Source organism: Cololabis saira, chromosome 17, assembly GCF_033807715.1.
Source record: "Cololabis saira isolate AMF1-May2022 chromosome 17, fColSai1.1, whole genome shotgun sequence".
NCBI lineage: Eukaryota > Metazoa > Chordata > Actinopteri > Beloniformes > Belonidae > Cololabis > Cololabis saira.
The window spans coordinates 1,685,165-1,712,067 of NC_084603.1; the positions used below are offsets into that span (position 1 = coordinate 1,685,165).

At 46.5% G+C, this 26,903-nt stretch overlaps 2 protein-coding genes across 2 annotated transcripts; both read right to left on the bottom strand.

The window, feature by feature from the left end:
* Positions 1–2,041: 2,041 nt before the first annotated feature.
* Positions 2,042–2,589, bottom strand: LOC133463337 (barrier-to-autointegration factor-like protein). The gene is made up of 2 exons (XM_061744824.1): positions 2,359–2,589; positions 2,042–2,281 (listed from the first exon to the last, which is right to left on the bottom strand). Exons 1-2 carry the CDS (start codon positions 2,482–2,484, stop codon positions 2,135–2,137), a joined length of 273 nt encoding a protein of 90 aa, XP_061600808.1. The 5' UTR covers positions 2,485–2,589; the 3' UTR covers positions 2,042–2,134.
* An 8,091-nt stretch (positions 2,590–10,680) lies between these two features.
* On the bottom strand, positions 10,681–26,422 carry LOC133464068 (protein NLRC3-like). The gene is made up of 4 exons (XM_061746036.1): positions 26,343–26,422; positions 25,938–26,176; positions 12,632–13,661; positions 10,681–11,281 (listed from the first exon to the last, which is right to left on the bottom strand). Exons 1-4 carry the CDS (start codon positions 26,420–26,422, stop codon positions 10,681–10,683), a joined length of 1,950 nt encoding a protein of 649 aa, XP_061602020.1.
* Positions 26,423–26,903: the final 481 nt, after the last annotated feature.

The following is a 26,903-nucleotide window of genomic DNA, read 5'->3' on the forward strand; positions in this document are numbered from 1 at the left end:
GTGGATCGTTGGTGGGTCGTTGGTCGTTGGTGGATCATTGGTGGGTCGTTGGTGGATCGTTGGTGGGTCGTTGGTCGTTGGTGGATCGTTGGTGGATCGTTGGTCGTTGGTGGGTCGTTGGTGGGTCGTTGGTGGATCGTTGGTCGTTGGTGGATCGTTGATTGATCGTTGGTGGATCGTTGGTGGATCGTTGGTCGTTGGTGGATCGTTGGTGGGTCGTTGGTGGGTCGTTGGTGGATCGTTGGTGGGTCGTTGGTCGTTGATGGATCGTTGGTGGATCGTTGGTCAGTCGTTGGTGGATCGCTGGTGGATCGTTGGTGGATCGTTGGTGGGTCGTCGGTGGGTCGTCGGTGGATCGTTGGTTGGTCGTTGGTGGATCGTTGGTGAATCGTCGGTGGGTCGTCGGTGGATCGTTGGTGGATCGTTGGTGGATCATTGGTGGGTCGTTGGTGGGTCGTTGGTGGATTTTTGGTGGATCGTTGGGTCGTTGGTGGTTCGTTGGTGGATCGTTGGGTCATTGGTTGGTCGTTGGTGGATCGTTGGTGGATCGTTGGTCGTTGGTGGATCGTTGGGTCATTGGTTGGTCGTTGGTGGATCGTTGGTGGATCGTTGGTCGTTGGTGGATCGTTGGGTCGTTGGTGGTTCGTTTGTGGATCGTTGGGTCATTGGTGGTTCGTTGGTGGATCGTTGGGTCGTTGGGTCATTGGTGGATCGTTGGTGGATCGTTGGTGGGTCGTTGGTCGTTGGTGGAATGTCCACAGCGACGTCCACTGCCGGGTGAGGTTCCCATTTTTTATCATTACTGTTAATTTCAAAGCATGTTTATAGTATGGCAAAACTGTTATGGAGTGATCTGAATAATTGTGATGGTTCTGGCTGGTAGAAAAAGTGTCTTACAGAGCGGTAAAAAACCGTGCGGTCTCCCTGGCACCTATGCATTAATTGGCCGCCCAGTGTGTGTGTGTGTGTGTGTGTGTGTGTGTGTGTGTGTGTGTTTTGATTAATCTGTTTCTCTGTTTATTTGTATTAACTTCATTTTGAACGATTAATGTTACCAGTCGTTCTGTAATCAGAAAAAAAGTCACCATTTACTATTTGTATCAATTATTTGCCATTCCCATCTTTGTCCAGCAGATGGAGCCAGAGGAATTTAAACCTCCTCTCAATCAGGGAGTTTGTTGCAGCGGAGTCTTCATGTGATTTGTTCTTTGTTCTGGTCCAGTTATAATAGTGGTCCTATGATAGTTATTAATAATTAAAAAAGAAGATTACTTATCAAAATGAATTATCAAAATTAATTAATCAAAACAGGGCACCACCTGACTTATCTGGAAAATAATAAATAAACATCAAAATCAGACTCAAAGAAAGCCCAATCATTAAATCATTAATAACTATATATCTATATATAACTAATAACTATAACTGAACCAGCACCCCCTTTGTGGAAAAACACAGTCTATGTTTAAAGAAAAAAAAGCTTCATACAATGATGATAAAACTGGCTTATAGGATTCTGGGCTGTCATTGGAACCTCCGAGTGTTAGAGACAAAAAAAAGAGAAAGAAACTCAGCAGACGTTCAATAAGAGAGACGTTTTATTTCAGAAAACCTCTAAACATCTCATAGAAAAACAGCTGTGACATCACAGGCGTCTTGCAGAACTCCCTGGAACCACGACCAGATCCTGGAACCACGACCAGATCCTGGAACCACGACCAGATCCTGGAACCACGACCAGATCCTGGAACCACGACCAGATCCTGGAACCACGACCAGATCCTGGAACCACGACCAGATCCTGGAACCACCACCAGATCCTGGAACCACCACCAGATCCTGGAACCACGACCAGATCCTGGAACCACGACCAGATCCTGGAACCACCACCAGATCCTGGAACTACGACCAGATCCTGGAACCACGACCAGATCCTGGAACCACCACCAGATCCTGGAACCACGACCAGATCCTGGAACCACCACCAGATCCTGGAACCACGACCAGGTCCTGGAACCACGACCAGATCCTGGAACCACGACCAGATCCTGGAACCACCACCAGATCCTGGAACCACCACCAGATCCTGGAACCACCACCAGATCCCGGGTCCCAGAAGCACAGCAGGGGGGGCTCAGAGATGGATGTTGGACCACTCCCACAGGGCTTGAGCGCAGAGCTCGGCCATGTAGGGGGGGGAGCCGATGACGCACATCAGCCAGGTCTTGAAGCTCTCCGTGTCTCTCCCATACTGCACGAAAAGTTTCATAACCCTGTCGGCCTGAGAGACGGAGAGCAGAGCAAAGTTCAGGACCAGCACAAGACCACAGTTAGATGTACCTGGGGGGGGGGACTCACATTGTAGAAGCCCCGTTCCCGCAGCCTCTGGTCCAGCTCCTCCCCAATCCCTGGTATCGCCGTCACCGGCTTGTTCCACAACGGCTCACGCACGAAGTCCATGTATTTCTGAGAAGTGGTTGCCATTCCTCTGCAGGAGAAAGGTTCAGCGTGCTTTCTCTTTCGCTATCAAACAACAACCTGATGTTGTGTGATCAGTCAGATAAGACGCCGGCTCTGCGAGTCCTCTGTCCAGCTGGAATCCGCTCAGTCCCAATTTAAACTGGTCGGTGAGGAGCGTGGCTTCAGAACACACCTGTGGGCGTGTCATTCATAGTTTAGCTGAGCTGCTGAATGAAGAAACACAGTAACCCCCCCCCCAACCCCTCCAGACATGTAGTTCTCCAAACCGTTCACTTTGTTGTTGCAGTTGAATACAAGCTCATATGGAAACTAGCTGAACCAGGATGATGTTGTACAATCACGCAGAATCAGGAAATAACCATGTTTGTTCTCTTTGTTCTTTGTCTACCCCCCCGCCTCGTCACATCGAGAACCTCAATGCTGAGCAACAGCTTTTTCCACCAAGCTCTCAAAATCATTACACAATGAGATTTCATGCTTTTTTTTTACCATATATATATATATATATATATATACATATATATATATATATATATATATATATATATATATATATATATATATATATATATATATATATATATATATATATATATATATATATATATATATATACAGTAATCCCTCGCTATAACGCGGTTCATCTTTCACATCTTGCTGCTTCATGGATTTGCATCGTGTTCTGCATTCTGATTGGCTAAATAGTCTCCCTGTTTCTTCACTTCCTGTACGTTAATAACGTTGGTTGCTTAGCAACAGCGCTGAGAACCTGCTGGACCAGTTAACCACCACTTCCTCCTCTCCTCACTGTCAACACTTCATATTTCAGGATCTGTCCTGTTATGGTTCATGTCTGACCTCGCAGGAAGATCCTCCAGAGAATCAGGACGAGTGTCCAGATCTCATGATCTGGCAGCAGGAGTTCCACAGGGATCAGTGCTGGCCCCCTTCTCTTTTCACTATACAGTATTTAATCTAAATATTAAATCTAGATGTTGAACATAAATCTAAATGTTTAAATCTAAATCTAGATGAATGTTTTACACGTATGCTATTTGACCCTGTCCCTTCACCTCTCCAACTCTCCATCTCTCCATCTCTCCATCTCTCCATCTCTCCATCTACAGAACCTGGACCTTCTCACCTGTTGAGCTCCAGCTGCCTCTGTGTCGGGGTCCCATGACCCAGTTCCACTGGTGCAACCAGATGCTGAGCAGGTTGAATCACAGAAACAGTAAAAACATATACATAAAAGAGAAGTGGGAGAAAAAGGGAAATGTAATTATTATAGAGGAAGGCCTGTAGCACCCTGTAATGTAATATGTAATATGTAATATGTAATATGTAATATGTAATAATTTCCGGAAAATGTACGCCTGAAAATGTAATAAAATTTGCAATTAACTCAATCGCAAATGTAATGAAACCCAATAATGTAATAACATTTTCACCAATAATGTAATACCTTATTACACTATTGGGAATTTATTACATGGTACTCAAAGTCTGCAATTTAACCCTATAGTCATTCTAGTGTTTCAAATCCAGCGTATAAAACATTCTTAGATACTTAAAACACAAAATGTAGAACTCTGGACAGAAAATGAACATATATATTACATTATTTGTCAAGTATGTCATTATCAGATTTGGAAAAAAAAGACTCACCTAAAAATGTAATACATTCCCAATAATGTAATAAGGTATTACATTATGGGTAAAACTGTTATTACAATATCAGTGTTAGGGTTTGGCACACTCTTCCTCCACCAGAGGCCAAAGCCTGGTCAGGCTTGGCCAGAGCACCGCAGCTGATCCCGATCACCTGACAACCGTTCAGCCTCGTCACCCGGCCTGCTCTTAAACCTGCCTCCCATAAGCTGTGGTGTCGGATGACTCTATCCAGCTCAGAACCCCGTACTTCCCTAGTTTCCCGTTCGTGGACCTTCCCTTCCTGGGTCCTTTTGGATTACTTTTTCCAGCCGCGAGTTTCTCTCCGGTCTGTGCCTTTTGTTGGACTTTCCAGCCGCGTTTTTACGGTCTGTGATTTTGTGTTTGTCTTCCTTCCCTCCGCGCTTTTTGTTAATAAACTTTGTTATACCTGAACCTTGCTCGTGTTGTCCTGCATTTGGGTCCGCCCTCCTTCCCTCGAGCCTAACATAATCATCTGACCACCATGGACCCAGCAGACACACGACAAGGTCTCAGTAGCCGATGCTTGACATGAGCAGTCAATACGGATGGTGCATGACAACATTGCCTTGCTGGCTCGTTCCGTGGACACGTTGGTGCAGCGTCCGGGTCAGACCGGCATGTCTGCGACACCCGGTTCCTCCAGTGAGGGAGAGGCGTTCTCCTCTTGCGCTCGCGACCCGGACCCTTTTGACGGCGATCTTGGAAGAAGTCGGGGGTTCATTTTTCAATGCGCGCTCGTTTTTTCCCAGCGCGCACGCCTATTCCCGTTGGACAGCTCCAAAATGAACTATGTTATCAGTTTGCTGCGGGGGAGAGCTCTGGCCAGGGCACAGGCAAACGCGTTGGCTCGCTTCGACTCTCTGGCTGAATTCCTCACCCACTTTAGACGGGTGTTTGATCGCCCCAATCATGCGGGCTGTGCGGGAGATCGGCTGCTAACTCTCCGTCAGGGGCGCCGTTCGGTGGCGGAATATGCGGTAGAGTTCGACACCCTGGCCGCCGAGAGTGGGTGGAATGAGCCAGCACTCTTATGCGTTTTCCGCCGTGGACTCAACGACGCGGTTCGCGATGTCCTCGTCACGGGAGCCCGACCTGGTGGTTTGTCCGAATTGATTGACCAGGCTATTGATTTGTATACTACCAGCGAGAGCGACAGCGAGGGTTGGTTCGCTCCCCTCCTCCAAGACCCCGACTCTCGCCGAACCGTGAGCAGCCTCCGGCCGGCACGTGGTCTGGCGACGAGGAGCTGATGCAGCTGGAGGAACTCACCCCTCGCCTGTGGACTCGCCGTCTTGCCTCGAATCCTGCCTCTACTGTGGCAAGACGGGACACTTCATCGCCTCCTGTTCGTTGCGCCCAAAAGACCCGGATCGCCAGCGAAGGTAGGCGTGCTGGCAACCGCAGCTTCTGCCTGCACAGAGTTGTTGCGTCTGATCCTGCGATGGGTGCTCCTTTGGGGGAACTCCTCGCTTCCGGTTCCCCTGATGGTGGATTCAGGCGCAGATGACTTGTTCATTCCAGCCTGCTCATAAACCTCCCACAAGCTGTAGTGTTGGATTATTCTCCTGCTTGGAGCCCCGCACTCCACCCGTTTTCTGGACTTGCCTTGCCGCTACCTTGTTTCCCGTTTGTGGACCTTCCCTTCCCAGGACCTTTTGGATTTTACCCCTCTCTGCCTGGATAGCTTTGGATTACTTATTTTCCAGCCGTGAGTTTCCCTCCTTCTGCGCCTTTTGTTAAACTTTCCAGCCCTGGGTTTTCCAGACTGCGCTTTGCTTTCCCGTTGTTTTCTCCAGCCGCGTTTTTATGGACTGGGATTTTGTGTTGGTCTTCCTCCCCTCCTGTGGAGCGCCTTTTGTTTATTAAACTTTGTTAACTCTGAACCTTGCTCGTCGTTGCTGGAACCTCTGAGTGTTAGAGACAAAAAAAAGAAACTCTTCAATAAGAGAGATGTTTTATTTCAGAAAACCTACAAACATCTCATGAAAACCAGTTGCTGTGACATCACAGGCGTCTTGCAGGAGGTTCTGCAAACTCCCCAGAATCAGATCCTGGAACCACGACCAGATCCTGGAACCACGACCAGATCCTGGAACCACGACCAGATCCTGGAACCACCACCAGATCCTGGAACCAGGACCAGATCCTGGAACCAGGACCAGATCCTGGAACCACCACCAGATCCTGGAACCACCACCAGATCCTGGAACCACCACCAGATCCTGGAACCACGACCAGATCCTGGAACCACCACCAGATCCTGGAACCACCACCAGATCCTGGAACCATGACCAGATCCTGGAACCACCACCAGATCCTGGAACCACCACCAGATCCTGGAACCACCACCAGATCCTGGAACCACGACCAGATCCTGGAACCACCACCAGATCCTGGAACCACCACCAGATCCCGGAACCACGACCAGATCCTGGAACCACGACCAGATCCTGGAACCACCACCAGATCCTGGAACCACCACCAGATCCCGGAACCACGACCAGATCCTGGAACCACCACCAGATCCTGGAACCACCACCAGATCCCGGAACCACGACCAGATCCTGGAACCACGACCAGATCCTGGAACCACGACCAGATCCTGGAACCACCACCAGATCCTGGAACCATGACCAGATCCTGGAACCACCACCAGATCCTGGAACCACGACCAGATCCTGGAACCACCACCAGATCCCGGGTCCCAGATGCACAGCAGGGCGGGCTCAGATGAATCTATCGCACCACTCCTCCAGGGCCTGAGCGCAGGAGTTGACCTGGTGGTCGTTGGCGCCGGTGGTGCCGTGCAGCCAGTGCTTGAACTTCACCGGGTCCCTCCTCCTCTGCAGGAAGTGACCCAGAACCTCGTAGGCCTGAGAGACGGAGACCAGAGACCAGTTTAGATTTAGATTTTAGATTCAACTTTAGTGTCATTGCACATGTTAAAGTACAGAGCAACGGAATGCATTTACATCTAACCAGAAGTGCTTGTGCAGTGAAATAAACACATATATACATATATATATATATATATATATATATATATATATATATATATATAAATATAAATATGTATGTACATAGTGCAGATTAATAAATACTGTTGCTACAAGGTGCAGATCAGACATGAATGAATGATAATATATATTATAAACAGATGAGATGTGATCATATGATTTGAAACAGATTTGAGTTACAGTATGTACATGGGTGATTTCAGGCAGTATTTCTGGACCAGTACAGAACCACAGGGAGGTGTATCTGGGGGGGGCTCACCATGTTAATGCCCTGTCTCTGCAACATCCCGCCCTGCCTTTCCTCGATCCCTGGTATCGCCGTCACCGGCTTATTCCCTATCGGCTGGCGCACGAAGTCCCGGTGTTTCTGAGAAGTGGTTGTCATCCTGGGTGAAGGCAGCGTGTTTTCTCTTTTGCTATCAAACAACAAGCTGCTGTCATGTGATCAGTCTTCTGTCCCGCTGCCATCTGTTCGGTCTCGTTTTAAGCTGGTCGTGAGGGGCGTGGCTTCAGAACATACCTGTGGGGGGCGTGGCTTCCTCAGCCACCTGTCGGTGTCATTCATAGTTTATTGATGTGTCACAGCCAGATCAGGAAACTTGCTGGATATAAAGTTCTAAACCCGTTAACAATTAAGCAGGTACAACCCGTCAGGCGGCCACTGGGAATGCAGAAGAGCAGGAATGCGGGTCGGCTGGTTGTCTAACTTGACACCAAGATTCCTGGCAGAAGACGTGGGCACAAGTGTGGTGGAATCTAGCTGCTTATCTGAGGAGGTGAGGAATTACTGATTTAGCTGAAGGTGATGGTCCTTCATCCATGCAGAGATATCAGAAAGAGGCCGATGTTCGCATTGAGATGGCCGTGTCACCAGGTGGGAAGAGCTGGGTGTCATCAGCATAGAGGTGGTAGGAGAAGCCATGAGAGCTGATGATTTCACCTGGTGAAGAGGTGGATAGTAAAAAGAGAAGGGGGCCCAGCACAGATCCCTGGGGCACCCCTGTGTCCAGCTCATGTGATCTGGACACTCGTCCTTGTCCTGATACTTTGAAGGATCTTCCTGTGAAGTAAAACATGAACCACAGGAGGACAGATCCTGAAATGTGAAGCTTTGAGAGTGTGGAGAGGAGGATGTGGTGGTTGACCATGTGTAAGGAAGCAGACTGGTCCAGCAGTACGAGGACTGAGGACAGACCAGCAGATCTGGCAACCCGTAGTGTTTCAGTAACTGACAGAAGAGCAGTTTCAGTTGAGTGGCCTAAAGCCAGACTGATGTGGATCATACAGGTTCTAAAAGTTTAGACAAGAACGGGAACAGTGAGACCGGCCGGTAGTTTCTCTTGTGTATTTATCCGTACCTGCGGTGTGCGGGTATCCATACCTAACCCTAACCCTAACCTGTTAAACAGCTTGTAGCACGGTGAGTGCTACGGGGCCCGACCGACAGGATAGAGAGGACACGGAGTTTAGTGCATAACCCTTTTATTGAACCTCGCCACACGCCCAGGACACAGTGCACAAGCACCTCACACCAGCAGATCCAGCTTCAGTCTCACCCGCTTCTCAGCAGTAGTTCCTCCCTTATAAGGCTGGCAGGGCGGAGAGGCTGATGGGACACACCTGTGTCCCGTCAGCCTGAGTGGCTGCAGCTCCTCCACCCTGCCACACACCCCCAACGCCAAACTTGCGCCCGGGGTCCGTCCGGCCGAGCCTACTCCCCCCCCGCCCCCTCGGAGCGGGAGAGGAAGCCCGGAACCACCGCCTGCGCCCCCGGGCCTTCCTGGTCGGGAGGCCACCCTCGGCGCTGGGCCGACCAGCGGGAACAGTCGGGGGGGTTGCCCCCGGCGCCGGCCCGACCGCCGAGGAAGCCGCTCTCGGGGCCGGGCCCATGGTGGCCTCGGGCCAGACGGTGCGTCCAGGACCACCCCCTCCTCCGTGACGCGGCCCCGCGCCAGCTGCCGGTCCGCCTCCGGGACCGCCTCCTCCACGGCGCAGCCCTGTTCTGGAGCTGGTGTGTCCAGGACCGCCTCCTCCGTCACTGCACCCTGCTGGTCCGCCTCCACCTCTGCAGCCGACTCCGCCTCCGACTCCACCTCCGACTCCGTCCCAGGAGCCGTCGCCTGGCGACCTGCAGCCACTGCCTCCCGGCCGGTCGGCTGCAGCGCCACCAGCGCTGCCGCGGCGAACCTCAGGCGTGGAGCCGGGGTGGGCCGCTCCGTTGGCCCCGCCATCTCGGGAGCCGCCGCTTGGCGGCCCGCAGCTTCTGCCTCCCGGCCTCTCAGCTGCGGCGCCGCCAGCTCCTCCCGCACTGCTGCGGCGAACCTCAAGCGTGGCGCAGGGGTGGGTCGCTCCGCGGGCATCAGCGCTGCCAGCGCAGCAAGCTGCTGCTCGCCCTGGTCCCGGAGCACGGCTGCCAGGTCCGCCATGGCATGGGCGAGCGCGTCCAGGGCCCGCTCCGTGCCTCCCTTCTCCATCCCGTTGGGCCCCACGTTGGGCACCAGTGTAGCAGGGCGAGTGCTACGGGGGCCGACCGACAGGATGGAGAGGACACAGAGTTTTGTGCAGACCCTTTTATTTAGACCAGATCACCCAGAACACCGCCACACACGTGCAGAAGCACCTTCTCCCACAGCATCCACCAGCAGCTCCTCCGACCCCTTGCTGTTGTCCAGCTCTGCCTTATAAGGCAGGCAGGGTGGAGAGCGGCAGCCACTCAGGCGGATGGGACACAGGTGCGTGTGTCCCATCAACCTCTCTACCCTGCCACACACCCCCAACGCCAACCTCGCCACACACCCAGGACACAGTGCACAAGCACCTCACACCAGCAGATGGATGGCAACTACCACATGTTTACGTTTGGATCCTCATATTTCAGATCAGCAGGACTAATAAACTACTCATTTGAAAGTCATCTGCTACAGAAGGTGGTTTTTATTTGTGTAGTTTTTTATTTACTTATCAGTGTAACAGTTTAACGTATAAATATACATATATATTCTTCCAGCATTCCTGGAAGAGCTCTACAATATCCTTGTCCAGCCAGACCAGATGGAGGACACAGAAGTGGTCAGGTTCGTTGTTATCTGGGACAATGTCAGTTTCCACCGGGCTGCTCTGGTCCGTGAGTGGTTCAGGGTCCATCCAGAAGTTGATGTCCTATATCTCCCTCCATACTCTCCCTTCCTCAACCCAATTGAGGAGTTTTTCTCTGCCTGGAGATGGAAGGTATACGAGAGAAATCCTCAGACACGGACCAGATCCAGACCTGCAGGTCCTCTACAGACCACTAGGGTCCAGATCCAGACCTGCAGGTCCTCTACAGACCACTAGGGTCCAGATCCAGACCTGCAGGTCCAGGATCTGAGGTCTTGAACATCCATCACTCGTCCACCGAGTCCTCCACACCTGCAACGCGGCGGCGAGAGCTGAATGCCGGATCTCCGAGAGTCTTTCCTCGTGTCTGGACTCCGAGAAGTCCTGGACGTCACGGTCCCCCATCTCCACCAGACCCTGGAGGACGATGCTTCTCCAGGGAGACGTGTCTCTGCTGGCTGACGACCCTCCGGGTGACCTCCGACCCCGTCCCCGTCTGACCCAGCAGGAATCCCAACGGTCGCCGGTTGGACTCCAGGGACAAGCCGTGAAGGAAGCCAACGAAGGAACCCGGGAGGCCGTCCCCCCTCCGGCTGGACGTCTCCCTGACTCTCCTCAGGAAGACGTCCAGAGGGGGGACCCTTGGGTCCGAGTCCTTAGTTCTGCCCTCCTGACCGGGGTCCTGCAGGAAGTCCTGGACCAGGAAGTCCTGTACCAGGAAGTCCTGCAGGACCCCGGTGTTCTGGGCGGCGTAAGCGTGGAGCACGTAGACGGCAGCCAGGAACTCCTGGAGGCTCAGGTGGACGAAGCCGTAGACGGGTCTCTGGAAGACCCCCGTCCTGGAGGTCTGGGTGCAGATCTGGGTGCAGACCCCTGAGTGCACCGCGGCCTCCGTGACACCCAGACCACACCGCTCCAGGTCTTCTGGGTAGAACAGGTTTCCTTTGTCCAGATGTTCAAACGCCAGCCTCCCCAGCTTCAGCAGAACGTCCCTGTCAGGAAAGTTACTTTCGTCAATGATAATTATGACTAAATATCAACCAACCTTTATCGCCTGAGGAAAACCAGACGTAACGAAAAGGCTGGTCATCATGTGACAATAAGGATAATTAAATATATAATGCAATATTGTAGAGGAATAAAAACCAGACTAAAATGTAGATTACAAAATAAAAAAAGGACCCTAATCATGAGAGTTCAACGTAGATCTGGGAATCATCTGCATAAGCTGTGACTGGTCCCTGTGGGACTACGGTTGTCCTGGTGAAGGAGACTGAATACATGTATGAGCGTTTTTCGTGCGTTTATTCGTACGTTTTTTCATACGTTTTTTCGTACGTTTTTCGTACGTTTTTTGCACGTTTTTTCGTGCGTTTTTTCGTACTTTTTTCCGTGCGTTTTTTCGTACGTCTTTTCGTACGTTTTTTCGTACGTTTTCACGTACGCTTTTTCGTGCGTTTTTTCGTACGTTTTTTCGTACGTTTTTTCGTACGTTTTTCGTACGTTTTTTCGTGCGTTTTTTCATACGTTTTTTCATACGTTTTTTCATACGTTTTTTCGTACGTTTTTTCATGCGTTTTTTCATACGTTATTTCGTACGTTTTTTCGTACGTTTTTTCGTATGTTTTTTCGTGCGTTTTTTTGTACGTTTTTTCATACGTTTTTCGTACGTTTTTTCGTACGTTTTTTCGTGCGTTTTTTCGTACGTTTTTTCGTACGTTTATTCATGCGTTTTTTCATACGTTATTTCGTACGTTTTTTCATACGTTTTTTCGTACGTTTTTCGTACGTTTTTTCGTGCGTTTTTTCATACGTTTTTTCATACGTTTTTTCGTACGTTTATTCATGCGTTTTTTCATACGTTATTTCGTACATTTTTTCGTACGTTTTCTCGTACGTTTTTTCGTGGGTTTTTCGTGCGTTCTTTCGTACGTTTCTTCGTGCATGAAGGAGACTGAATACATGTATGAGCGTTTTTTCGTACATTTTTTCGTACGTTTTTTCGTACGTTTTTTTGTACGTTTTTTTGTACGTTTTTTCCTTGTGGGACTACGGTTGTCCTGGAGCCCCAGCACTGGAATGAATGTATTCTTGAGTCTATAAGGTAACTATATTAAAATAATAAGATAACCTTGTTTGAATTGTAAAATGGGTTTGGCTAAATACAATCTTTGACTAAAATGGACAATTCTGACAAAAATAAGACTAAAATGCTCAGACTTTTAGTCGACTGAAACTTGACACGATTAAAAGGAGAATGAAGGAGACTAAAACTAATAAAAACTAAAATGATAGCCTGACCTAAAACTAAAACTGAAACAGGCTGACAGAAACCACGCTACCTGTCAGCCTCCGTCAGCTCCTGTGGACTCGTCTCATGTCCCTCCTGGTACTTGTTCCTCTTCCTCTTGGTCTGGACCAGCAGGAAGTGGGAGAACATGTCAGTCAGGGTCTTGGGCAGCTCTCCTCTCTGCTCCGTGGTCAACATGTGGTCCAGAACTGTAGCAGTGATCCAGCAGAAGACCGGGAGTTGACACATGATGTGGAGGGTTCTGGATGTCTTCATGTGGGAGACGATGCTGCTGGACCGCTCTTCATCCCTGAACCTCCTCCTGAAGTATTCCTCCTTCTGGCCGTCGGTGAAGCCTCGTACTTCTGTCACCCTGTCCACGTGTTTGTGAGGGATCTGATTGGCTGCTGCAGGTCTGGAGGTGATCCAGATGAGAGCTGAGGGAAGCAGGTTCCCCTGGATGAGGTTGGTCAGCAGCACGTTGACCGATGAGCTCTGTGTGACGTCAGACACGACCGGACCGTTGTAGAAGTCCAGGGAACGTCTGCTTTCATCCAGGCCGTCAAAGATGAACAACGGTTTCCCGGCAGCCAGCTGCTCTGCTGTGAGCTTCTGGAACGATGGATGGAAAACCTGGATCAGCCTGAGAAGACTGAGCTGCTCATCTCCGATCAGGTGCAGCTCCCTGAACGAGAGCAGAATCACCACGGTGACGTGTTGGTTCTCCCAGCCCTCGGCCCAGTCCAGAGAGAACTTCTGAACCGAGAAGGTTTTCCCAGCGCCAGCGACGCCGTTGGTCAGAACCACTCTGATGGCTCCACGTTGGTCAGGTAAGGCTTTAAAGATGTCCTGGCACCTGATTGGAGCGTCATGGAGGCTCTTCATCCTGGAAACTGTCTCCAGCTGCATCACCTCATGTTGGGTATCAACCTCTTCACTCAGTCCCTCTGTGATGAAGAGCTCCGTGTAGATCCTGTTGAGGGGGGTTCTACTTCCTGGTTCATCAGTTCCTTCAGTCACATGTTCACATCTGCTCCTCAGACTGGTCTGATATTCAACCAGAAAGTCCTCCGGAGAATCCGCTGGAAAACAGAAAACAGAAACGGATGAAGCACGCATGGTTAAACTGAAACTTATGCCTAAATAATCTCTAAAAGATGCTTAGCTGGTATGGGAGATGTCCCTCAAACTTTAGATTAAGAAAGATTGTGACAAAATCTTTATAATATACGAAACTTAAAAAGAAGAGAACAAAAAAACAAGGCGAACCTGTGATGAGAGACTGGATTTGGAGAGAAGTGGGGGCTGCTGCAGGCTGCAGCAGGGTGTGACTGTGTCTGTGTGTGTGAAAGGCTGAGCAGTGTGTGTGAAAGCATGCTCCAGCATTGGGTGCAGCGTTTTACGAGTGGCTGCAGGCTGTGTATACTGCAGGGAGAACTTTTTTGTTTTCTGGAAAAGGGGGGTTTTCAGTGGTGAAGTGAAGTGAGGTGAAGCTCTCCTCTTGGAAAAAACATAGAAATGGAGAAATATAGTTTTTTCTATCATTCTAAGCCATGAATGGAGGCATAGAATCGTAGAATTTTCAAATTGGGTTAATTCACCATTCAAATGTTTGCAGATTACCTTTGTAATACTGTATTTGACTTGGATCACATGGAAATGAGATTCTTGCCATTATGAGCATGAGATGAGATGATTCGGTTGACTGTGACATGAATGTGAAACAAATCAATCATTTGTCTTTATTTTGTTTGTTGTAAAATCACTACTGATGATTGACAAGCGTCATTAGGTTGGGTTTCGTCCACAACCCACATATAGATGATCTGAAGTTTGTGTTTAATATTCAGTGGGTTTTTGTCTATGTGTAGTTTACGCATCGGAACTTATCCCAAACTTTGTTTCATTTTGTTTTTAAGACTTCTATAAATGCGTTCTGATTACTTTGAATGAGAAAGAGGAGTAAACAGAAAGAAGGCTAAAATAAATAAATAAATACATAAATAAATAAATGAATAGGCGAAATGGTGGAAAGCTGCGGATGGTCTTGCAGATCCATTTTGGGATACAGACCAGTTTAATCAAATTGTTGTGTCTTCATAGAAGAGCATGCATTTGCATTACAGCATGCAAACAGAAGATTAAGAATCTCCTGAAGACTATATGATTAATCTGGAGACAATTTTCTGGCATTTCTTTTTGAATGTGCTACAATAGAGCTCAACAACAGTTGAGAAGGCATTATTTGAACAAATGCTCCTTTCAGTCCAACGTTTTGTGACTGTGAATTATTGTTTATATATATATAAGTTTACTAGGAGACTACTGTTTACGTTGCAGGATAGTTGCTGCACGGACAGTTTTGTGTGGTGTTACTTTAATAAGACCATAACCCACTTGGGTTGAAATAAGAAAATTTTGAAATAGGAGAATTCTGTGGTCCTTGACTCAGATAGGAGACAGAATTTAACAGGGTTTTGCCCCCATCTAATCTGGTTATGGGAGGGGGGATCTGGGGGATCTGAGGGACATAGAGACCCCCTATCCCTAGAGGGTCAAACCTCCGACTTGCCAGGATGCAAAGATCAAGAAGTGGGAGGGCCACTTATCTGGGGAGCCTGACTCTGGCAGCCTGACCCTTCCAGGGAAAGGTCAACAAGGAGGGGATCTGATGACAACGAGACCCCTACCCCTGTTGACATGCAAAACAATGCTCTGCAAAAAGAGAAAGCATTGGGCTAAATTAAGGTGCTACTGTAACTTCAGAAGGCCTCTGTGTGGTGCGAAGCAAACCAGTGCTTCCAAGGAATCTGTTCCCCCTAGTGGCTAAGTTGAGCCATCGGGAGTTTCCATGGCTCAATCAGGAGGGAGGAAGGGTATGGTACATCACAAGGATTAAATACTAAATACCCTTTAAAATTTTTTTGTAGGAGCCAGCCTAGTGAAAGGAACTGATGAAGAATTGTGACAGCTTTGCCCCCCTGCAGGGGCAGGTTGCCCCAGTCCTACCTCCTGCAGAGCTTTGAACTAGGACCCAACACCTTTGTGTTAGATTCAAACTTCCTACCCCCATGTAGAAGATCACACCTTGGAAGTTGACTCAAACAGACTCGGAACACTACAGCACCCCATGGGGTGATTTTCGTCTGTGAGCTATTGTCTCACACAAGTTCCTGCGTCTTGCATCCCTGCCGAGATGGCACCGGGGGAATGGCCCCCACTTCCAGCTCCTGCAGAGACTCAATACCATATAAGGACTTCCTGACCCAGGGGGTAGTCCCGGGTTGGAAGATCACAGGCTTCTTGTATAAAAACTCTGTTGTGAAGCCTCTCGTCGTCGGCACACCAACTACAGACTCGATCTGTGCTGGTCATGTCCACCGCCGGCTTATTGATTAAAAACTCTCTATACCACGAGCGGACTTCTGAACTGGTTTTTGATAAATTCCTCAACAGAACTAATGGCACTGTTAAAGCTAAGGCTCAGCTCAGCTAAAGCTAAGCCAAAGAGATCCACTCTCGATGAGGATGAGCAAATTGTTTGCTGGGAAAATGTTCAAAGTTCTTGTGAGCTGCTGTTTCTTCCTCTCCCTCTCCTAAGCAGGAACTGCTGAAATGGGTGACCAGATCCTGAGTCGAGTGGTGAAAGTCATCACTCCGTCAGGACGGGCCCTTTTGCTGTCCAAATCAGGACACCGACAGCACCGGCAGCAGGGAAAATTGCTGAACGATCTACTGCGTTCACCAGTTGCAGTGAAAGCTAGTGGGAAATGTTCCAGGCCTTGAGTAGGCGGGAAGTCGGACGGTATCGAAACCTTTGTCCGCTGAAGAACTACCTCACCAGCCACGGGCCTGAAGATGATTAGCCCAAACTGACTGGCTACAACGAGCTGCAGGGAAGCCTGAGAGATGGAATTAACTTTTTCACTCAGTCATGCTGACATAATGACTGAAATTATGATTCCGTTCATCACTGTCATTGTACTGTTCTGTGTTTTCATTACCTGTATGTTTACGATGACACTGGAGTGTTTCATTTTGTTTACTGTGAAGTTGATAAGAACAAACAGGAGGGAAATGTGAGGTTAATCAACCTTTTTGAATTAGTTTTGTCCTTATGAAAACCATTAGAATCAGAATCAAGTCAGCTTGGAGAGCTGACTGTGTTTTTTTTACAATTGCTTATCACATGTTAACAGTTACAACAGCTACTCCCTAATCTAGGTTTTGGGCTGTTCCACAACTGTCTCATGGTCAGTTGGATCATTTGTTCAAAACCCCCAACAGAAAAGATGTCTGTTGGCTCTGCATAAAATAGATTAGTTGCTCTTCAAATGAAATGTCCTGTTTATCTATTTGTTTCCTCCCATTGTCCATCCACTGTCTACCATTAGTTGTCTTAAAATGGTCATGTTCCTGTCAGTTTTACCAATAAAAGCTGGGGGGGGGGGGGGGGGGTGACAGGACCGGGAGAGGAGACAAGTCCAGACTACACACATAATGCACACCCAGCCAGGTAAAAAAAAAAGAGAAAAGGTGGCGCCGAGAGGGAGAGGGGAGAGAAAAAAAAGGCGCTGGAGGATGACGCGGCCAAATGCCAAAAACGGATTGATTTATTCAGTCGTTTTATGTGCGTTCCGGGACCTGTGCTCGTCGCACCTGCGCATCATATGTATTTCAGCACCAGTGCCTTCAGACCGGCTGCAGAACCAAATGGGCGGGGGATTACATTTTTCCAGGGGGGCAAACCTTTAAACCTACATTTTATCAGATTCCGGCTTAACAGCAGCTCCTTAGCAACTCCCACAGTGTTCTCTCACTAACAAGAGGCAGTACCTCTTTAAATATATAGAAATAAAACAAAATAAAATAAATAAATAAAATGTAAATAAATCTAACTAAATACAGTGATGACCTTTGTGCTTTGTTCATTTATTGGACTAAATGTACACAGAGGGCAGCTGCAGTGAGGTAAAGCTCTTCTTCTAGCTCCACTTCCTGCTTGCTGAGTTGCAAGCATGAATGTTTTTTCCGGTGTGACTGTTTGCTGCGGTGCAGGTCCTTAGAAGCGGTTGTGCGGCGCTGCCGCAGCTTCCTGCTCTCTCTCGTCACTCGTCCTTTTTTGGTGTACAAAAAACACTCGTATATACATTATTTTAATCGCCGCCTCCGTTTTCCGACACTCATTCATCCAAAGCTGTTTTTCTGGGGTTTTTTCACACCTTTTTGCTCTCTTTCTCACTTGTTCTCACACGTTCACAAACGCCCCGTCCCCCCAATTCGCACTGGACAAGCACACAGTACGAAACCAGAACATCATAACTTTGTCCCACACAGCCGCTAACAGCGGGGTTGCTACAATATAAAACCTGCGGCCCACACTAATATTACCTTTCATATTAAGGTGGGGGGCCACAAGATACCATCCCGCCGGCCGCAATTGGCCCACGGGTTGCGAGTTTGAGACCCCTGGGCTACACAGTGTAAATATGTAGCATATAAGCCCTAGCCTTGAAATTAAAATAAGGATTGAGATTTTAAAATTACTGATTTACAAGACACTTTATTATAATTATTATTTACTGATTTTAAAATTATTTATTTGTGCAACAAATGGGATAGCCTATAATCATTCAATTATTATGTATATGAATACAAGGCCAAATCAAGTGAGACATCGGCTACACTATCTTCCTGTGTGAACTACAGTGTATGAAAAATCACTGTAAGCACATGTTTGCTATTCAAAGGTGGTGATGGTGATGACACCAGTCCTGCTGCTGCTTTAGGAGAAATTGCAGAGCAATTGGCAGAAGGTACAGAAGCATTTCTACAGTAGAGCAACAACATGCAAAAGTTGCAGACATATGAACACCAGCAGACACGGCCTTTTGACATAAACGGCTCCCATTTGTAATAGTAGCTTTCTTGACACTACAGCGTTATTCTATTAAGTGATTGTGTTGTTGAATTGTTCTGTCTGTTACTGACTTGCTGTTATGTATCCCAGCACCAACATGAAACCTAGGATTTACTGTAGGTTGGGGTTCATTAGTATGATGATGTTGATATTCTACATGTCATGGCTATTTATGTATAGCTCTAACCTTGACACTACTTATTATATAAAACCTTTATTCTCTTCTATTAATGTAGTACCATCACAAATACAGCAGTAAAGTTACTGTATATTCCAACCTTAGAAATCACAGTAGGTCCATATGTGGATTCTATTTGGAATGAAGTACGTGTGTGTGTGTGTGTGTGTGTGTGTGTGTGTGTGTGTGTGTGTGTGTGTGTGTGTGTGTGTGTGTGTGTGTGTGTGTGCACCCACACATATGTGCTAGTTTGCATGTGTTGTGTGCATATGTGCCATGTGTAATAAGGCTGTCCCTCCGTAGATTAATTTTTAGGTTTGGCCCTAGTTGGTTTTTCTTGTTGAAGAGTCATTGTTGTGCTTTCTTCCATGCACATTCTTGTAAACATTAGGGTGAGTGTTTTAGTGGCTATTATTCTTATATTGGAGTGAATCTTGTTTTTAATCAGCCAAAAACACACTATTGTGTGCGTGTGTGCGCACGTGTGGGCAAGTCGGCCTGGTTACATGACTGACTCCTGGCCTGAAAAAGTTCCCCAGTCCGGCCATGCTATTTAGTCACTGGACTAGTTAGTCACCAGACTAGTTAGTCACCAGACTAGTTAGTCACTAGACTAGTTAGTCACTGGACTAGTTAGTCACTGGACTAGTTAGTCACTGGACTAGTTAGTCACCAGACTAGTTAGTCACTGGACTAGTTAGTCACCAGACTAGTTAGTCACCGGACTAGTTAGTCACCAGACTAGTTAGTCACTGGACTAGTTAGTCACTAGACTAGTTAGTCACTGGACTAGTTAGTCACTGGACTAGTTAGTCACTGGACTAGTTAGTCACTAGACTAGTTAGTCACTAGACTAGTTAGTCACTGGACTAGTTAGTCACTAGACTAGTTAGTCACTAGACCGGGTTGTCACTAGACTAGTTAGTCACCAGACTAGTTAGTCACTGGACTAGTTAGTCACCAGACTAGTTAGTCACCGGACTAGTTAGTCACTAGACTAGTTAGTCACCGGACTAGTTAGTCACTAGACTAGTTAGTCACCAGACTAGTTAGTCACTGGACTAGTTAGTCACCAGACTAGTTAGTCACCGGACTAGTTAGTCACTAGACTAGTTAGTCACCAGACTAGTTAGTCACTGGACTAGTTAGTCACTAGACTAGTTAGTCACCAGACTAGTTAGTCACTGGACTAGTTAGTCAGTAGACTAGTTAGTCACTAGACTAGTTAGTCACTAGACTAGTTAGTCACTAGACTAGTTAGTCACTAGACTAGTTAGTCACTGGACTAGTTAGTCACCAGACTAGTTAGTCACTGGACTAGTTAGTCAGTAGACTAGTTAGTCACTAGACTAGTTAGTCACTAGACTAGTTAGTCACTAGACTAGTTAGTCACCAGACTAGTTAGTCACTGGACTAGTTAGTCAGTAGACTAGTTAGTCACCAGACCGGGGAGTCACCAGACTAGTTAGTCACCGGACTAGTTAGTCACCAGACTAGTTAGTCACTAGACTAGTTAGTCACTAGACTAGTTAGTCACCAGACTAGTTAGTCACTGGACTAGTTAGTCAGTAGACTAGTTAGTCACCAGACCGGGGAGTCACCAGACTAGTTAGTCACTGGACTAGTTAGTCACCGGACTAGTTAGTCACTGGACTAGTTAGTCACCAGACTAGTTAGTCACTGGACTAGTTAGTCACCGGACTAGTTAGTCACTGGACTAGTTAGTCACCAGACTAGTTAGTCACCAGACTAGTTAGTCACTAGACTAGTTAGTCACCAGACTAGTTAGTCACTGGACTAGTTAGTCACTGGACTAGCTAGTCACTAGACTAGTTAGTCACCAGACTAGTTAGTCACCAGACTAGTTAGTCACTAGACTAGTTAGTCACCAGACTAGTTAGTCACCGGACTAGTTAGTCACTGGACTAGTTAGTCACCAGACTAGTTAGTCACTGGACTAGTTAGTCACCGGACTAGTTAGTCACCAGACTAGTTAGTCACCAGACTAGTTAGTCACTAGACTAGTTAGTCACCGGACTAGTTAGTCACTGGACTAGTTAGTCACTGGACTAGTTAGTCACTAGACTAGTTAGTCACCGGACTAGTTAGTCACTGGACTAGTTAGTCACTGGACTAGTTAGTCACTAGACTAGTTAGTCACTAGACTAGTTAGTCACCAGACTAGTTAGTCACTAGACTAGTTAGTCACCAGACTAGTTAGTCACTAGACTAGTTAGTCACTGGACTAGTTAGTCACTAGACTAGTTAGTCACCAGACTAGTTAGTCACTAGACTACTTAGTCACTGGACTAGTTAGTCACCAGACTAGTTAGTCACTAGACTAGTTAGTCACCAGACTAGTTAGTCACTAGACTAGTTAGTCACCAGACTAGTTAGTCACTGGACTAGTTAGTCACTAGACTAGTTAGTCACTAGACTAGTTAGTCACCAGACTAGTTAGTCACCAGACTAGTTAGTCACTAGACTAGTTAGTCACCAGACTAGTTAGTCACTGGACTAGTTAGTCACCAGACTAGTTAGTCACTAGACTAGTTAGTCACCAGACTAGTTAGTCACTAGACTAGTTAGTCACTAGACTAGTTAGTCACTAGACTACTTAGTCACTGGACTAGTTAGTCACCAGACTAGTTAGTCACTAGACTAGTTAGTCACCAGACTAGTTAGTCACCAGACTAGTTAGTCACCAGACTAGTTAGTCACTAGACTAGTTAGTCACTGGACTAGTTAGTCACTGGACTAGTTAGTCACCAGACTAGTTAGTCACTGGACTAGTTAGTCACTAGACTAGTTAGTCACTGGACTAGTTAGTCACTAGACTAGTTAGCCACCAGACTAGTTAGTCACTAGACTAGTTAGTCACTGGACTAGTTAGTCACTAGACTAGTTAGTCACCAGACTAGTTAGTCACTAGACTACTTAGTCACTGGACTAGTTAGTCACCAGACTAGTTAGTCACTAGACTAGTTAGTCACCAGACTAGTTAGTCACCAGACTAGTTAGTCACTAGACTAGTTAGTCACTGGACTAGTTAGTCACTGGACTAGTTAGTCACCAGACTAGTTAGTCACTGGACTAGTTAGTCACTAGACTAGTTAGTCACCAGACTAGTTAGTCACTGGACTAGTTAGTCACTAGACTAGTTAGTCACTGGACTAGTTAGTCACTAGACTAGTTAGCCACCAGACTACTTAGTCACTGGACTAGTTAGTCACCAGACTAGTTAGTCACTAGACTAGTTAGTCACCAGACTAGTTAGTCACCAGACTAGTTAGTCACTAGACTAGTTAGTCACTGGACTAGTTAGTCACTGGACTAGTTAGTCACCAGACTAGTTAGTCACTGGACTAGTTAGTCACTAGACTAGTTAGTCACCAGACTAGTTAGTCACTGGACTAGTTAGTCACTAGACTAGTTAGTCACTGGACTAGTTAGTCACTAGACTAGTTAGTCACCAGACTAGTTAGTCACTGGACTAGTTAGTCACAAGACCGGGGAGTCACTAGACTAGTTAGTCACTAGACTAGTTAGTCACTGGACTAGTTAGTCACTACACTAGTTAGTCACCAGACTAGTTAGTCACTAGACTAGTTAGTCACCGGACTAGTTAGTCACCAGACTAGTTAGTCACCAGACTAGTTAGTCACCAGACTAGTTAGTCACTAGACTAGTTAGTCACCGGACTAGTTAGTCACCAGACTAGTTAGTCACCAGACTAGTTAGTCACCAGACTAGTTAGTCACTAGACTAGTTAGTCACTAGACTAGTTAGTCACTGGACTAGTTAGTCACTGGACTAGCTAGTCACCAGACTAGTTAGTCACTAGACTAGTTAGTCACTAGACTAGTTAGTCACTGGACTAGTTAGTCACCAGACTAGTTAGTCACTAGACTAGTTAGTCACTGGACTAGTTAGTCACCAGACTAGTTAGTCACCAGACTAGTTAGTCACCAGACTAGTTAGTCACCAGACTAGTTAGTCACAGGACTAGTTAGCCACCAGACTAGTTAGTCACTAGACTAGTTAGTCACTAGACTAGTTAGTCACTAGACTAGTTAGTCACTGGACTAGTTAGTCACTGGACTAGCTAGTCACCAGACTAGTTAGTCACTAGACTAGTTAGTCACTAGACTAGTTAGTCACTGGACTAGTTAGTCACCAGACTAGTTAGTCACTAGACTAGTTAGTCACTGGACTAGTTAGTCACCAGACTAGTTAGTCACCAGACTAGTTAGTCACCAGACTAGTTAGTCACCAGACTAGTTAGTCACTGGACTAGTTAGTCAGTAGACTAGTTAGTCACAGGACTAGTTAGCCACCAGACTAGTTAGTCACTAGACTAGTTAGTCACTAGACTAGTTAGTCACTAGACTAGTTAGTCACTGGACTAGTTAGTCACTGGACTAGCTAGTCACCAGACTAGTTAGTCACTAGACTAGTTAGTCACTAGACTAGTTAGTCACTGGACTAGTTAGTCACTAGACTAGTTAGCCACCAGACTAGTTAGTCACTAGACTAGTTAGTCACTAGACTAGTTAGTCACTGGACTAGTTAGTCACTGGACTAGTTAGTCACTGGACTAGCTAGTCACCAGACTAGTTAGTCACTAGACTAGTTAGTCACTAGACTAGTTAGTCACTGGACTAGTTAGTCACTAGACTAGTTAGCCACCAGACTAGTTAGTCACTAGACTAGTTAGTCACTAGACTAGTTAGTCACTAGACTAGTTAGTCACTAGACTAGTTAGTCACCGGACTAGTTAGTCACCAGACTAGTTAGTCACTGGACTAGTTAGTCACCAGACTAGTTAGTCACTAGACTAGTTAGTCACCAGACTAGTTAGTCACCAGACTAGTTAGTCACTGGACTAGTTAGTCACCAGACTAGTTAGTCACCGGACTAGTTAGTCACCAGACTAGTTAGTCACTGGACTAGTTAGTCACCAGACTAGTTAGTCACTAGACTAGTTAGTCACCAGACTAGTTAGTCACTGGACTAGTTAGTCACTAGACCGGGGAGTCACTAGACTAGTTAGTCACTAGACTAGTTAGTCACTGGACTAGTTAGTCACTACACTAGTTAGTCACCAGACTAGTTAGTCACTAGACTAGTTAGTCACCGGACTAGTTAGTCACCAGACTAGTTAGTCACCAGACTAGTTAGTCACCAGACTAGTTAGTCACTAGACTAGTTAGCCACCAGACTAGTTAGTCACTAGACTAGTTAGTCACCAGACTAGTTAGTCACTGGACTAGTTAGTCACTAGACTAGTTAGTCACTGGACTAGTTAGTCACCAGACTAGTTAGTCACCAGACTAGTTAGTCACCAGACTAGTTAGTCACCAGACTAGTTAGTCACCAGACTAGTTAGTCACTAGACTAGTTAGCCACCAGACTAGTTAGTCACTAGACTAGTTAGTCACCAGACTAGTTAGTCACTGGACTAGTTAGTCACTAGACTAGTTAGTCACCGGACTAGTTAGTCACCAGACTAGTTAGTCACCAGACTAGTTAGTCACCAGACTAGTTAGTCACCAGACTAGTTAGTCACTAGACTAGTTAGTCACCGGACTAGTTAGTCACCAGACTAGTTAGTCACCAGACTAGTTAGTCACCAGACTAGTTAGTCACAGGACTAGTTAGTCACTAGACTAGTTAGCCACCAGACTAGTTAGTCACTAGACTAGTTAGTCACCAGACTAGTTAGTCACTGGACTAGTTAGTCACTAGACTAGTTAGTCACTGGACTAGTTAGTCACTACACTAGTTAGTCACCAGACTAGTTAGTCACTAGACTAGTTAGTCACCAGACTAGTTAGTCACCAGACTAGTTAGTCACCAGACTAGTTAGTCACTAGACTAGTTAGCCACCAGACTAGTTAGTCACTAGACTAGTTAGTCACCAGACTAGTTAGTCACTAGACTAGTTAGCCACCAGACTAGTTAGTCACTAGACTAGTTAGTCACCAGACTAGTTAGTCACTGGACTAGTTAGTCACCAGACTAGTTAGTCACTGGACTAGTTAGTCACTAGACTAGTTAGTCACCAGACTAGTTAGTCACTGGACTAGTTAGTCACTAGACCGGGGAGTCACTAGACTAGTTAGTCACTAGACTAGTTAGTCACTGGACTAGTTAGTCACTACACTAGTTAGTCACCAGACTAGTTAGTCACTAGACTAGTTAGTCACCGGACTAGTTAGTCACCAGACTAGTTAGTCACCAGACTAGTTAGTCACCAGACTAGTTAGTCACTAGACTAGTTAGTCACCGGACTAGTTAGTCACCAGACTAGTTAGTCACCAGACTAGTTAGTCACCAGACTAGTTAGTCACAGGACTAGTTAGCCACCAGACTAGTTAGTCACTAGACTAGTTAGTCACTAGACTAGTTAGTCACTAGACTAGTTAGTCACTGGACTAGTTAGTCACCAGACTAGTTAGTCACTAGACTAGTTAGTCACTGGACTAGTTAGTCACCAGACTAGTTAGTCACCAGACTAGTTAGTCACCAGACTAGTTAGTCACAGGACTAGTTAGCCACCAGACTAGTTAGTCACTAGACTAGTTAGTCACTAGACTAGTTAGTCACTAGACTAGTTAGTCACTGGACTAGTTAGTCACTGGACTAGCTAGTCACCAGACTAGTTAGTCACTAGACTAGTTAGTCACTAGACTAGTTAGTCACTGGACTAGTTAGTCACTAGACTAGTTAGCCACCAGACTAGTTAGTCACTAGACTAGTTAGTCACTGGACTAGTTAGTCACTGGACTAGTTAGTCACTGGACTAGCTAGTCACCAGACTAGTTAGTCACTAGACTAGTTAGTCACTAGACTAGTTAGTCACTGGACTAGTTAGTCACTAGACTAGTTAGCCACCAGACTAGTTAGTCACTAGACTAGTTAGTCACTAGACTAGTTAGTCACTAGACTAGTTAGTCACTAGACTAGTTAGTCACCAGACCGGGGAGTCACTGGACTAGTTAGTCACCAGACTAGTTAGTCACCGGACTAGTTAGTCACCAGACTAGTTAGTCACTGGACTAGTTAGTCACTGGACTAGTTAGTCACCAGACCGGGGAGTCACTGGATAACTAGGTGTGTTTTTTTTTGTTTTGTTTGGTGGACTGAGACCCGGTCTAGACTGGATCTAGACCGGGTCTCAGTCTGATCTTCACACACCTTTTTCTTTTTTATTTATAATATACTCTAAATAAAGATTTCAATCAAACAATCAATCACCTTCAATCTGGTTCTCACAAGGAAAGCGTCCAGTTCTGGATCCGTCCCTGGTCTGGGACCAGGACCAGGAGTCTGGGATCGTCTGGTCCGGTTCAGAGTCCTGATCAGAGTCCAGATCAGAGTCCAGATCAGAGTCCAGATCAGAGTCCAGATCAGAGTCCAGATCAGAGTCCAGATCAGAGTCCAGATCAGAGTCCAGATCAGAGTCCAGATCCTTCTGCTGGACCTGAACCTCCGAGCTGTGGACGGAAGGAAAAAGAACTAAATCCATCTGTGTTGCTGATGATGATCTGAAGCTTCAGACATTATGGGATGTTGTTGCTGCTCCTGTGTTTTATATATAAATATATATAAATATATATTTAAATATATATATTTAAATAAAGTTGAGTTGAATAACTTTACCTTTGTCTCTCAGGTCCAAAGGTGAGGGGTTCTCCCATGGACCGGTCACTCAGAGCCTCCTCTTCCTCCGGACACATCATCTTCATCTTCATCTTCATCTTCTGAAGATACTGATCCAGCACGACCCAGCAACGATACAGAACAGAAGAAGACTGAAACACACCCTGCACCCCCGAAGAGAAACCGAAAGAAACCCAGTTACAAGAAATCACGTGACCGCCGGCATCCTGTCACAGAGTTGTAATTCTGCTGTCCACCAGCAGAGGGCGCCAAAGCCAAACCACGGTCTCATGTCTAGCTCACTTTTTTCATATTTAACACATTTAAGCTTCTCATATTTAACACATTTAAACTTCTCATATTTAACACATTTAAACTTCTCATATTTAATATTATATTTAAATATAAATCTTTGATTATTTTAATTTGTAACGAGTAACGAGGTGGCAAATGTCAAAGTAACAGTATATTTTTTAACTTTGCATAACAAATAATGGAGTTATATATATATATATATATATATATATATATATATATATATATATATATATATATATATAT

Excerpts from the sequence above, each read along its gene's own strand:
- LOC133464068 (XM_061746036.1), bottom strand. The coding sequence starts at position 26,422 with ATGATGTGTCCGGAGGAAGAGGAGGCTCTGAGTGACCGGTCCATGGGA. Across the intron at positions 26,177-26,342 it reads TTTGGACCTGAGAGACAAAG|CTCGGAGGTTCAGGTCCAGC; the intron begins GTAAAGTTATTC and ends TTCCGTCCACAG. Across the intron at positions 11,282-12,631 it reads GAGCTGACGGAGGCTGACAG|GGACGTTCTGCTGAAGCTGG; the intron begins GTAGCGTGGTTT and ends CTTTCCTGACAG.
- LOC133463337 (XM_061744824.1), bottom strand. The coding sequence starts at position 2,484 with ATGGCAACCACTTCTCAGAAATACATGGACTTCGTGCGTGAGCCGTTG. Across the intron at positions 2,282-2,358 it reads GGGAACGGGGCTTCTACAAT|GCCGACAGGGTTATGAAACT; the intron begins GTGAGTCCCCCC and ends TCCGTCTCTCAG.